At 43.2% G+C, this 14,835-nt stretch overlaps 1 protein-coding gene across 2 annotated transcripts in view; it reads left to right on the forward strand.

Annotated features, from left to right (window-relative positions):
• PHF24 (PHD finger protein 24) overlaps positions 1-14,160 on the forward strand; it is a 280,864-nt gene extending 266,704 nt beyond the window's left edge. Inside the window, exons 8-9 of one of the 2 annotated variants that reach the window (XR_012240591.1) lie at positions 8,592-10,011; positions 14,015-14,160. Coding sequence is in view for 1 of the 2 variants with exons in the window: in XM_073611431.1 (XP_073467532.1) it covers positions 8,592-8,688 (97 nt within the window). In the remaining variant the exon portion in view is untranslated. Of the gene's footprint in view, positions 1-8,591 lie in introns of both variants that reach the window. The other variant, XM_073611431.1, reaches the window with a different exon arrangement.
• Positions 14,161-14,835: the final 675 nt, after the last annotated feature.

Genomic DNA, 14,835 nt, shown 5'->3' on the forward strand with positions numbered 1-14,835 from the left:
GGAACCCTAACCACAATGTTATCTTCCTTCTGTAAACTGATAATCCCCCCCCGCATTTAATAGAGATAAAAAAGGGGAAGACATGTCCAGCCTGGGAGACAACCATGTCTTCCTCCATAGATACAGAGGAGTGAGTGTTGTCACCCTTGAAAAAGAAGTGTGAAAAAAAATCCTGAAATATGTATACTAATGCACCTGCCACATCTAAGGATTGCTAAGCTCCTAAATATACTTTTTTTTCCATTTTTTGGTTGAGGTATGCTTCAATAGGCAGTCAAGGAGTGGGAGATAGGGAGTCACCTCATACACTGCAGAGGCTGAGAGCTACCCTAACTGTTGGTGTTCACAGCTCTTGCTTGAGACTTGCACCTGGACCCCTCATCCTTATCTCTCTGATAAGATAGATTAAAAAAAAAAGGTCATTTACCGTTCCAGTGGGCCACAAATACCACAAATACTGGAGTGTTTGCCAAATTCTACTGTTTCAAGACAAATGCCCCATAATGCACTGTACATAAATATCGGCACTCATCCATGGCTGGACAATCTTCTTTATTGGAAAACGGGGTAAAAATCCACAGATAAAACAGTGCTGACACATTTCAGTCAAGAATAGCCTTATTCATAGCACGATCATTCTTGGCTGAAATGCATCAGCTCTGTTTTATCTGTACACAACTTAAAAAAAGCTGCGCTGCAAGGAGTAATGTAAAAAAAAAAAAAAGCAGCTCCCACACAGTATAGGATATGCTATACCAACAGGATAGTGATATATATAAAAATCCAACACTGTGAATGCTTGAGTGAAGACAACGGATAAAATTGTAGAAAAATTGCCACCTTAGAATTATAAACAAGTGTAAAAACACCACTTGTCCTCCACCAAACACTCTGAGACTTACAAGACAGTGCATGACTCTTAACAGAGAAATCAAACAGCGCTTGTTGCCACTATAGCAGTCAATCCCCATAGAGCTCCATACATCACATAGTGATTTGTTCCTCCATCTCAATCACCATACGAGCATATGACATAAAAGAGGACCAAAAACCACTTCCAATAGTGTAAATCCAGCAGGTATACATTTTTAAAAATCGGTTAGAAAACACTTACATAAACGGTAGAGCAAAAGTTACATTAAAACGGCAACATCCAGAATCCATAGTGATGCACATTGACCTCACAGCTTCTGGCTCCGTCCAACGCATTTCGTCAGAAATGGCATCATCAAGGTTATAGCCTCAGAGTGTTTGTTGAAGGACACGTGGTGTTTTGTACACTTGTTTATGAATCTAAGGTGTAAATTATACTACAGTTTTATCCATTGTCTTTACTCAAGCATTCACAGTGGTGGATTTATTATGGACACTTGGGACTTTCTGATATCGTTTTTTTTTTTTTTGTTTATTATGATTCACTTATTTTGATTCATATATTAACTTGTAGCTTTGCACTGTTTTATTGGTAGATTTTACATTTTTTTCTAATAAAGAAATTTGTTCAGCACATGGACGAAATGCCAGCTTATGTATACACAGCACCTCCCTTTGCACACTGGATATTGGATCCTTCTGGGTTGAGCACAGTGGGTTTCCTTTGGATTTTGCCATAATGCAAAAGTGATTGTGCTGTGAAGCATCCAGTTGGATGCTTTATAGCACATGCCTCTCCCCCTCCCTCTTTTCTACTGTCAATTAATGCTGCAGTGAGACCACCCACAAGAAGTCGCTGCCAGGCCAGGCCCACCTGTTGACCTGAAGTTACCCGAGCCTGGCACAAGAGTCCTATCTGTACTCCTTATCAGCTGCCATGAGTTAAACTAGATGTTATATTAAAAAAAAGTAAAAAAATTAATTCCTCCATTTCAATTACCATACGGGCATACGGGCATATGACATGAAAGAAAACCAAAACCACTTCCAATAGTGTAAATCTAGCAGGTATTTTTATTAAAAATCGGTTAGAAAACACTTACATAAACGCTAGTGTAAAAGCCACATTAAAACTACAACATCCAGAATCCATAGTGATGCACGTTGACGTCACAGCTTCTGGCTCTGTCCAACGCATTTCGTCAGACATGACGTCATCAGGGGTATAGCCTCAGAGTGTTTGTTGAAGGACATGTGGTGTTTTTACACTCGTTTATGAACCTAAGTTGGAAATGATACTACAGTTCTATCCGTTGTCTTCACTCAAGCATTCATGGTGGTGGATTTATTATGGACACTTGGGACTTTCTGATTTTTTTTATTACCTTTTTTTTTTATGGTTCACTTATTTTGATGTATATATTAACTTGTAGCTTTGCACTGTTTTATCAGTATATTTTACCTTTTTTTTTCTAATAAAGAAAATTGTTCAGCCGATGGACGAATGTCAGCTTATGTATACACAGCGCCTCCCTTTGCACACTGGATATTGGATCCTTCTGGGTTGAGCACAGTGGGTTTCCTTTGGATTTTGCCATAATGCATGTGATTGTGCTGTGAAGCATCCAGATAGATGCTTCATGGCACATGCCTCTCCCCCTTCTCTGTCTTCTAATGTCAATTAATGCTGCAGTGAGACCACCCACTAGAAGTCACTGCCAGGCCCGGGCCCACCTGTTGACCTCATGAGACCCGAGCCTGGCACAAGAGTCTTACCTGTATTCCTTATCGGCTGCCATGAGTTAAACTAGATGTTATATAACAAAAAAAGAGGAAAAAAAAATAGAAGGGGTAAACAGTCCCTGCCTCCTTTATATTTTGATAGCGAGAACTGCCTTCACCTCTATTTCATCAGTTACACTAATCGTGACTGTAATTACTAGATGTAGCGGCTGCGTATGACTGAGCTTTAATTTATGACTGCGTGTTGAAATGTTGTAAAGACCTCGCTACAGCTAAATTATACAGCTCGTGAAAATGTGACTGTTGAAAATGTGAACTTAATCCGAGATCGGTTCCAGACGTGACAGCAGGGAAGAAACTATAAAACAAGGCGATGATAACTGGCACTGAAAGAGAGGAAAGACAGCTGGCACAGAGTGCAGTGTGCCACAGGAGCTTAAATGTGTGTGTCCTGAGTTGTGGAGGAGGGCTGTGCGAGGCGGGGGTCACGGTGACCTCATAATTCAGTACCTGGTGCCTTTCTTATTGGGGATCTTTACTATTGGTGTGTGTGATGAGGCTTTCAATGATACCTGCTACCAGAGGACTTTCTGCAGAGGACATTCCACCATGCAGAGGACCAATGGGCCCCATGGTCTCACCTTACTGTTAGAGCGTAGGGGGTTTACAAGGTGTGTCTAAAAAGTTTGGTGAATGGTATCAAAAAAGAAACAAAACAGAAGGTACAAATTACCTCTATTGGCCTTCAAAATAATCACCAACCTTCACAACACATAAAGCTTCAGGAAACTATCAGCAAAGGACTCTTTAGGAATCAATCGCAGAAACGCTGTCGCACATTCTTGAATCGCTGCCACGTCCGTAAAATGTGCGCCCTTTCATGATGCTCTTCAGCCCGGGAAACAGAAAGAAGTCCAGATCAGGGGAGTACAGTGGATGATCGAGAACAGGAATGCCACGCTGAGCCAAGAATTGATAGCACTAGGTCTCATCTCCTGTGATGATGGTTGGCATAAAGCAAGGGTCAGCAACCTTTTTCCACCTAAGAGCCCGATTCAGTGTATGTGAATGCATGGAGGGCCGCATTCACCTGCTAAGGAATGAAGATAATAATAATCCTAACATAGTAATAATAACAGTCCAGGTTTACCTTACTTTAAGGTGCTTCACAAATACAAAGCCAGCTCACCCTGAGGGAGCAAATGACTGGGGATTCGGATTTTACTGCTCCCTTCCCCATCCTGGCACCCAAGGGTGGCTGACACCAGCTCTGCCAGCCAGCATGGTCTGGAGATGGGGTTCCTGTCCCTAGGGAAAATGGGGTTCCTGCCCTTAGGGGAGATAAGGTCCCCGTTACTAGGGGAAATGGGGACCCTGTCCCCAGGGGAGAAGGGGTTCCTGTCCCCAGGTGAGAAGAGGTCCTTGTCCCCAGGGGAGATGGGGTCCCTGTCCCCAAGGGTGATAGGGTCCCTGTCCCCAGGGGTGATGGGGTCTTTAAATGGGTCCCCCCTATTGCAGTGTCCTCTGTACCTCCATAACAGTATCCTCACATCACTTCACATCACTCCCACAGTGTCCTCTGCCCACTTGCCCCTCAAAGCAGTGTCCTCTGTCCCCTGCCCCCCCCCACTGTAGTGTCCTCTGTACCCCCATAGTGTCCTCTGCCCCCCTGCACCCCACCCCACACAAACACATACTGTGTAGGTAGAACTCTCCTACCTTACACAGGTGTACAGCAGAGCAGAGATCGGCCAGTATCACAGGGCTGGATGGGGGGGCGGGAACAGCTGAAGTTAACTTTTCACATTAATAGGCTGATGATTGGTTGCTAGCATCACCCAGTAACCAATCACCTACTGTTTAATGTGAAAAGTTAACTCCAGCAGTTCCCGCCCCCATCTAGTTTTGTGATACCGGCCGCTGTCAAATAAGGGGAGAGCAGGGAAAATGTCAGCGGGCCGGACGTTTAGCAGTGGCGGGCCAGGTGCCGCCCATGGGCCATAGGTTGCCGACCCCTGGAATGGATCCTGGTCACACATGGTAATGAAATATCCAGAGATTTCCATCCATTTTGCTTTCTGTTCGTCTGTCAGCTTGAGTGGCACGAATCGGGAACAGATCTTTTACTCCAAGTCCTTGCTAATGCCCAAATTCTTCACCATTAATCACTTAGTCAGTTGTCAATCTCATGCAAGCATTGGTCACAATCGTTCGTTTCCTTCCCATTGCCAAAGTGTTTGAACCAGTCATAAACACATTTTCTGCTTGCGGCTTCTGTCACTGATTTTGTAGCAGAACTTGATGTTCACTCGTTGCTCCATTGCACTGTGGCCCTACCTCTCACACTGCCCGTAGCAGGTTTACCCTGACGGTCACGTGTACTCCACACTAGGTGTTGCTTCTAAAACTGTCTCTGGATAGCCATGTGCAATGCGCACCTGGCCCATGGGGGATCAAGAAGGAATTAAGTTGATCCAGGGAAAATCCGATTGCCTCTCGGGTGATCAGGAAGGAATTTTTTCCCCTGCTATAGCAAATTGGATCATGCTTTGCTGGGGTTTTTCGTCTTCCTCAACTACTGGATAAACTATGGGTATAGGATTGTGTATATGGGATTGTATTTTTTTTTTTTTTTTGGTTGAACTAGATGGGCTTGTGTCTTTTTTCAACCTGACTAACTATGTAACTATGTTGCTGTTGAGATATTGGACCATTTACCAAACCTTTTAGACACACATCGTAAAACTGGAGGTATATCCAACATGGCACGTCTAATGCCGTGTACAGACTGTCGGACTTTCCGACGGGAAATGTTCGATGTGAGCTTGTTATCAGAAAGTCCAACCGTGTGTATGCTCCATCGAACATTTGTTTTCGGACTTTCCGCTAACAAATGTTGGCTAGCAGGTTCTCAAATTTTCCGCCAACAAAACTTTGTTGTCGGAATTTCCAATCGTGTGAACACAAGTCCGCGAACAAAAGTTCATGCATGCTTGGAATCGAGCAGAATAGCCGCAGTGGCTATTGAACTTCCTTTTTCTCGGCTCGTCGTATATGTTGTACGTCACCATGTTCTCACGTTCGGAATTGTTGGTCAACATTTGTGTGACCGTGTGTATGCAAGACAAGTTGGAGCCAACATCCTTCGAATAAAAATCCATGGTTTTGTTGTCGGAAAGTCCGACCCTGTGTACGCGGTATCAGAATTGCTGACAAAGGCTGATTTAAAGCAGAACTCCAGGATTTTTTTTTCCAACATGCAGTGGGGCTGTGCCTGCTGGGGTGCACAGAAAGGCTATACTCAACCGATCCTTTGATCCCCCGGAAAACTGCACTTCCCCACGCCCCGTGGTGGACTGCTCCTGCTGTTCTCACGTCCAAAGGCAGTCTATGGGCGTGATGATGTCAGGAACAGTCCACTGCACAAAACCGCTAGACCACCGGCGGGGTCAGGGTTGTAGTGGGATGGGATTGGCAGCTTAGGTAGATATTTCTCCACTCTCCTCAACCCTACACAAAAACGAGCTGTTAACTCAAGCAGTGTTGGCACAGCCCTGCTGCATGGGGGGAAAAAAAAAACTTCCTGGAATTCTTCAAAGCTAACCTCCAGCCTTCCCTTGCAAAGTTGTACAGGTTCCTCTCTTGTGCTAAAATAGCTTACTCTGATTTCACCGCACACTGTGAGATTCTCACAATGTACATTAGAAGCTACAGCTCCTGGCTGGAGGACATTCAACATCATCTATCTGACTGTCCTTGGCCCGCCACCTTCATTTATTGGACTTCAGATCTTTCAATCATGGAGGCTCAGCATCTCATGTGGTTGTTACTTAGCGCCGTCATCATGCAAATGCAGCCTTCTTAGGTCTAAAACAAGGTTCATAAAGAAAACAGAAGGGTTTAATTTAAAAATGTAATTATCGTGTTGATGGGGGGAACCAGGGAAGGCAAAATATAAGCAGAATAAACTTCAGCAAAAAACAAAAAAAAAAATGCTTAGTTTTATTTTCTCAAAGTGATACTAAACACACACTGTTTAATTTGCATTGTCCCTTCTATTTCTGTATGTGGATGATGTCACCTTAATAATTTTAATTAAAAAAAAAATCTAAACATCTTTTTCCTAACCGATATACATCTGTCCCAGCTCTCTCCCAGCCTGTCTGCAGGGAAACAAGCAAGAGGAGTTTCTAGTTCTCTGCTGCTGGTCACATGTTCAAAAAAAAGCCTTTGGAATACAGAGTAAAAATAAATCATATATATACAGTGTGTATATCTATGTGTGTATATAGATATATATATCTATATCCATAGATATATATATCTATATACATAGATAGATAGATAGATAGATAGATAGATAGATAGATAGATAGATAGATAGATAGATAGATAGATAGATAGATAGATAGATAGATAGATAGATAGATAGATAGATAGATAGATAGATATTTGAAATCAAATTTTTATTATTTTTTTTGGCAATAACATGGTGTGTGCAGATTTCTGCCAGTCAAAGGCTGTGTCACGCCCATCTAGACTCTGTCTTAGAGGGAGGTGATGCCTCCATTAATCTACATGTATCACTATCTCCTTCTACCCCAACCACAGCATCCAGCCACCTAGGCCCATATGAAAGCAAAGTTCTTAGACACCTCTCATTTCTTATATGTAAGTTTCTCATTAGTTTAGTTTAGTTTAGCGATTAATTTATTCAGCTCTTCATCAGAGGGAGGTGCGCTTGATACTCTCCTCAGTCTACTCAACCTACCTGCTGCAAATAGAGAATTAGTAACTGTAAGGACAGTATGTGTATCTAAGTCAGATGTTTTAAAATATCCCAAAATACAGGAGATTGGAGTATTTCTAATAATGTTATCAAGGAGACAAACGATTGTGGCGACAACTTTGTCCCAGTATATCCTCAGTTTGGGACATCTTCATAATAAATGTACAGTAGGAGGTCTCCCTGATTTGGACCATATTTAGTACAGCAGGGAGGTTCCCTTGCCCCTATCTTGTGTAGAGATGCTTTGGTGCAGTATACACAATGTAATATGAAAACTTGGGTCATCCTATGGGAGGGAGATAAAGAAACTTGAGAAAAGGCTTGTAGCATTTCCTCCCTCAACTCATCAGACACATCACAGATCAGACTCCCATTTTTGCTTACAGTGTAGGGGACATTGACCAAAATATTTGTGTAATAAATATGCATAGAGGGTGTATACTAGCCCTTTGGAATGAGTAGCTTGAACCAGCTCATCGATAGAGGAAATGCCGCTTTAACCAGCCCGTGCAACATAAAAGTGAATAGCAGCCTTAGCCTGCAATTTGACCCAAACTGCACCTGGACCACACAATGAAGCTGAAGAAGGACTGTTGGAGGCCCCACTGTAGCATCATTCCATCAGAATGCAGGGAGGCCTTTCTGTCCAAGGCACAGTCAGATTGCAATAGTTTAAAGGATTTAAAATGACCTTCCACTTAAATAGAGGCATAGTTGTGCTGGAACAGGGAAACAGTCACACTGAAACAGAAAAGGGTCTCCCCCAAAACTGTTACTTCAAGGTTGGAGAAGCACAATTGTGTAAAATGTCTTCGTATGATGTCGTATCACCAGTGCCCTTCACTGGGAACACCAGAACTCAGAGGGGTGCCCACATACGTTTGGTCATATAGGTAGATCTGATGGATAGGTGTCCACAAATGTTTGGTCATTATGTCTGGTATAATGCCCTGAAGATGTAGGTAACAGAAGCTGGTTGAGGTGGATCCTGATTCAGATACAAAAGAAGTCAATGCTGAATTGTACATTCAAGCACTCAGCTGATAGCTGGGAGGTATACAGGATCGAAACTACAGTAGCTAGATAAACATTCTTTGTAAAAACCCTTAATTATAGGTTCAACGACTTTAGGTACAAATGTAATTACACTTGATAGTGCCAACTTTCAACATCTTTCTCTTTACAGACAAGTCAACTGGGATACCTTCCTGAAGAAGAATGTTATTTTCATTCTTGCTGCTCGGCCAAACAGTTCTGCCATCCATCTAAAGCCGTCAATATAAATAAACAAAGGCATAGTCATGGCTATCAAAAAAAAAAAGCCAACAAGAAGACCCTGAACATGGTCAATTGAATGACATAAAGCAAGGAATGTGTGTTTTACCAGAATGAGACACTCTCAGGTTGACCTGAAGAGCACAGAAGATTGATTTGCCCCAAAATTGTCTTCCCATATGAGCCCGTCGCCCAATAACTGTATTTTTATGATCACCAAGCTCCAGATGATAGCTGTAGATATTGGATTGACTTTCTGAAGACTCTAATCCAACAACCTCACCATTATTAAGGTTTAGAGTTCACGGACAGTGTCACTCCTTATTTGTTTACCTAGGATGTAAAACAGTTAGGGGGCTTGAAATTATTACTTTAGTTGTGCCGAAATGTATGATTTGGGCTTTTTCCTCTCCTTTTGGGTCTAATTCCTTTGTCCTTGGTTAAAGAATTGCTAATTTTGGCGGGAAGGGGAGGGGGTGACATCGTACAAATCATATTTAATGCCTAGTCTATAGTAGTTTGTTTTGCAATTTTTGTTTTCAGCTGTAAAAACTGTTTAATGAAATGTTTATATATGTAACAAAAGGGATTAACATTTTTTAAATCATGGGCAGGCCTCCATTACTGCAAGAAACGACTGCATTTTATAAGTATTTTGCAAGTGCACACATATACAAAGACCTTATATTGACTGTTATCATCATTATCATTTGCAGGGTTTAAGACTAACTAGAATTGTTGAGATTATGGCACTTCTCTTCCTTAGGTATTTCAAGGTGTTTCCTGGCCTACTGGGAAGTTAACACCACCATTTTGGATTGGCCTATGGCCTTCTTTTAGATGGACATACTTGGAACCACTTCATTGGGAGCCATCAGGAGACATCAATATAACATGTCCAAACCATGTCACCTGTCATCTTAGGAGGTTTACCCTGATAAGCATCTAGATCACAAAGACTCTTAGCCTTCTCTTAGATGGGCAGAAGGTCTCTTCGTTGCTGCTTGTATTTGTTCTTTAAGTCATTACCCATTGCTCTTGATCATAGGTCAAGACAGGGAAGTAGTATGGCCATTAAAATGTAAGTCTTGTCCTAAAAGGCAAATCTTGCTTCCCTGCCAAAGACTAGTGCAACCAAACTATAGCCTCTGACCTAAACCACTCGTCAATCTTATAGTCCTACTTTCTAACGCGCATGAACTTGATCCCGTGATTCTGGACTTCCCTAGCAGAAGCCAGTGACAGAACATTGTGGCTTTAGATTTAGAACGCTCACCTACTATCTACTCAAGGTTGAAGTTTACAGTCAGGTGGATCCAAATCGACAAGAGGTGAAGTTCTTTTTATGATCTAGAAACACTAATCAGATTGTACTTCTGTGAATATTCATGGTAAAACTGGTCAGCTGTGATTTGAATTCACTAGCCAGAAGACTTTGTCTACTGTTCCTTTTGCTTTTGGACTTTCCTAGGTACGCAGCGATTTTTCGAATATATGATTATATCTAAAGCATCAGATTGTTGTGCCATGTTAGCTGATGGGGAGATCAACAACTTTTGCTCCCGGTGAAAGGATTTGAAAGTTTATTTAAAAGAGAAATATTAAAAAGTGAGGTTTAAAGAGTAAGAGATATCAACGTGCACGTTCTTCAGAGACAAGGCAAGTGTAAAGCTAAGGACCTGATCTCTTGACCAAAGCGAAATGAGAAGCTTTTATGCCCCAGTCCTAGACAGTTGCCATGTGGGACCTCCCAAAAGTAAACATTGTATATAGTAACTCAATCATTTAAGATGTTGCGGTAGCAAGACAGCATTACAGTAATTACAATAGACATTCATTTCTGTTATTTTGAAACATCTTATCAGCTTGATCCTGACACAGACTCTCAAATGCTTTTCTGTAGAATGTGGAGACTAACTGTCTTTCCAGATCTCAGAAGAAGACATATTAAGGCATCAGGGAAATAATATGATTCAGTAACATCTTTCTAGCAAGTGATACTAGAACCTAATATCAGTAATAATAATAATGCAATTTAATCATAAGGCATATAATAATATATCTTTATCATACCTTCAATAAAAACTAAGTGGAGGAGAATTAAAATGTTTGCTTTTTGTTGCTATCTGTAACTTGGAAGGGCTGGATGAACACTTAAAACCCAACCAAAGCCTTAAACGTAATCCCTAAAGATAACCTAACACTTAAATGTAATATTCAACCTCTACCCAAACCCTAGACCTAATTCCAATCCTAACCCCACATCAGTCATTAGCCCAGTACTTATACTAAACCTTAGGCAAAATGTGCACTCTTAATGATAAATACTATACTATCAGAAAAGTAATTACTAATTAGTGTTGATTTCATTTTTAATATGATTGCCTTGTTTTTTTAATTCTCTTTAATATTTGCATGTGGCGCTGTCTGACTGGCAGAGAAGCAAGCAATTCAGGAAACCGGGCAATCGTTCATCATATATTCTGTGATTCTTCACAGACTGAACAAAATAAATTAATAAAGTATATTCAGGAATCTAAAAACATTTAAAATTCAGCAATTCTTATACCTAAATAATACGCACATTACAATACAAGTAGGAAAAATGCTCTCACTTCCTGCCATTATATCTCTCCACATAGCACACCTCTCCTGCTCATGACCATACCCTCCTCACTCCTCTCCTGTATGTACTGCCCAATGTCATACCCTCCTTACTCCTCTCCTGTACATACTGCCTGCTGCCATACCCTTCCCACTCCTCTCCTGTACATACTGCTCACTGTCATACCCTTCCCACTCCTCTTCTGTACATACTGCTCACTGTCATACCCTTCCCACTCCTCTTCTGTACATACAGTACTGCCCAGTCTCATACTCTCCCCACTCCTCTCCTGTACATACTGCCCAGTCTCATACTCTCCCCACTCCTCTCCTGTACATACTGCTCACTGTCATAGCCCCCCCCCTCTTCTCCTGTACATACTGCCCACTATCATACCCTTCCCACTCCTCTCCTGTACATACTGTCCACTATCATACCCTTCCCAGTCCTCTCCTGTACATACTGCCCAGTGTCATACCCTCCCCACTCCTCTCCTGTACATACTGCCCACTGTCATACCCTCCCCACTCCTCTCCTGTACATACTGCCCACTGTCATACCATTCTCACTTCTCTCCTGTACATACTGCCCACTGTTATACCCTCCCCACTCCTCTCCTGTACATACTGCTCACTGTCATACCCTCCCCACTCCTCTCCTGCACATACTGTCCACTGTCATACCATTAATTCTCCTCTCCTGCACATACTGCCCACTGTCATACCCTCCACATGCCTCTCCTGTACATACTGCCCACTGTCATACTCTCCACACTTTTCTCCTGTACATACTGCCCACTGTCTTACTCTCCACACTTCTCTCCTGTACATACTGCATAGTGTTATACCCTCCTCACTCCTCTCCTGTACATATTGACCACTGTCTTACTCTCCACACTTCTCTCCTGTACATACTGCCCACTGTTATACCCTCCTCATGCCTCTCCTGTACATACTGCCCACTATCATACTCCCCACACTCCGCTCCTGCACATACTGCTCACTGTCATGGTCTCCACACTCCTCTCCTGTACATACTGCCCACTGTTATACCCATCTCCACAACCCTCTCCTGTACACACTGCCCACTGTTATACCCTCTTCTAGTCTTCTCCTGCACATACTGCTTTCTGTCACACCCTCCACACTCCTCTCTTACACATATTGCCCCCTCATAATTTTGATTTCCTCTCCTGCACACACTAGCTGCCATTATATCCACCACACTCCTCTTCTGCACATACTGCCTGTCATCATATCCTCCGCATTTATCTATTCATCCTTGGGGACATGCTGCCCTAAACATTTGTACAGCTAGGTCCACCATGCTACCGCAGCAGCTGTCAGACTCTCATAGAGTTTGGCAGGCTGCTAGCAGTGTGGATGGATGGGGTACCAGTGCCCTCCTCCCATAGCTAAACCCCAGAGTCCAATGCATGAAGGTTGAGTGCCCAGTGTGCATGGGGCTTTAAAGACATCCTGCAGGAAATATTGGAAATTTATACTCGAGATGCATACTGCAAACAGACTTCAGTGTAGTGCACACTTCCACCCCATTCCCTGTAAACTGATGATCCTGGAACACACCTGCTGGGGAAGCTGGAACACCTTCCATTCAGCCAGGAATTACTGGAATGCCAAAAGTCTGAAATTCTGGAATTCGTCCCTGGGCACAGGCTGCCCTAAAAGTTTGTACAGCTTGGTGCACTGTCCAACCCTATCCAGTGGCAGCTGTAAGACCCTCATAGAGTTTGACAGCCTTTCAGCAGTGGTTCTAAATGGGAGAAATGTGCCCTCCTCCCACAGCTAAACGCCAGAGCTCCATGCACCGGAATTCAATGCCCAGTGTGCATGGGACCTTAAAGGTATGCTGCAGTCAAAATTGAAAATGTATACCTGAGATGCATACAGGGAGCAGACTTCCCTGTAGTGCCCCTATCCATCCCACTCTCTGTCAACTGATGATCCTGGAACACACCTGGGGAAGTTGGAACACCTTCCATGCTGCCTTTCGCACACCGCTCCTAGGAAGCTGCAGTTAGAATTCTGTTTTAGGATGCACTGGGGTGGGGGTTATCTTTAGCAGAGCTTCTGTGCTTACTAGATAGCAGTAATTATCATCTCACTAGGCATTTGATTTCTTGATTCTGGTAACATCAAGGTATTGGCCACCTAAAGGTTGCCAACAGAAGCATGGAATCAGTGCAAAGATGTCAGCTGTCCCAAATTTGCCACCTTGGACCTTAGTTCCAGTGATGCTGTGTCCCGGACAATGTCCCAGGATCCCAGCATCACCATTATTTGAGTTGCTGTATATGTTCAGTAAGAAAGTAAGGCATTATGCTGATTGGGGGCCACAAGTGAATGTTTGCCACATATTTCAAGGCTGGGCTTGGGCTGCCCACACTGATAAGTGGGAGAGGTCGTGGTGGAACACCCACTCACTGGGCACATCTGAGGTGCACTCTGGGCGGGGTTAACTGTGTTCAGGACTGAAATGTTGGTAAGTATGCCAGTGCCAAGGCTTTGGTCACACAATCTGAACCAGAGGATTCTGGGAAGACCGATGTCATAAGATGGTAACACCTTCTGCTCTTCAATTATTAGACTAAAGAATGCATTTCTGCATTCAGGTCCTGGTGTGAGAGACAACTGATGTAGCTTTTTTTTCCTAAAATATCTTTTCTGTAGCCAAAATTGAAATGCCTTCACTCTTTATCTCCTCTTTAGTTTCTGCTGGTGATTCTCGGAATTCTTTATGTATGAACTGTGTAGCAGTCATGATATATCTGGATGTAACAGAGTCAGCACTGGACTTTCTGTGGAATCTACTGTTTTATTTTACAATAAAATGCCGCCTTATGTGAAGCACATAACCTGCAAGTTGTCTGTCTTCTGTCTCTAAACGAATAATTCTCTTACACCCCCCAAAACACATGGGCTAACTCACTCAGCCAATGGGCTATTGTCACAAGGGCCACGTACCTGATGTGAGACCGAAGTAGTGGGGAGGCCTCCCTTGCACCTCGGGTCCTTAAAGCCTCTGGAGATGGAGACAGAGACCTGGTGGGGATACCGAGTGGCCGGGGTGCCAAGGGTGTGGAGCACCGTGCAAGCCTTAGTCCGGGATAGGAGCCGAGGTCAAGTCCAGTTGGGCAATGAAGCATAAAAGGGTTATTTAGAAGAATGGTCAAGATCCAAGCCGAGGTCGGTTCCAGCCTGGCAGCTGAGTACAAAAGGGGCAAAGAAGTAGAATGGTTAAGGTACAAATTCGAGGTCAAAGGCAAGCAGCAATCAAGAGTAGTCAAACAGGTTTCTAGGTCACAACAGGTTCAGGCAGATCACACACTAGCACAGGAACAAGGGAGGATTGAAGATAATCCAGCAATTTGGGAGTGTCTGGGCTGGGCTTATATAGGGAAGTTTGAGGTCACTTCCTGTGCGCCTCTGGGGATTTTCCCGCCTTTTTCTTCAAGTTGATGTCATTTCCTGTGCGCCTCCTGGGTATTTTCCCGCCTTCTTTCATCAGGTTGAGGTCACTTCCTGTGCGC

This window comes from Aquarana catesbeiana, linkage group LG01, assembly GCF_042186555.1.
Source record: "Aquarana catesbeiana isolate 2022-GZ linkage group LG01, ASM4218655v1, whole genome shotgun sequence".
NCBI classification, from domain to species: domain Eukaryota; kingdom Metazoa; phylum Chordata; class Amphibia; order Anura; family Ranidae; genus Aquarana; species Aquarana catesbeiana.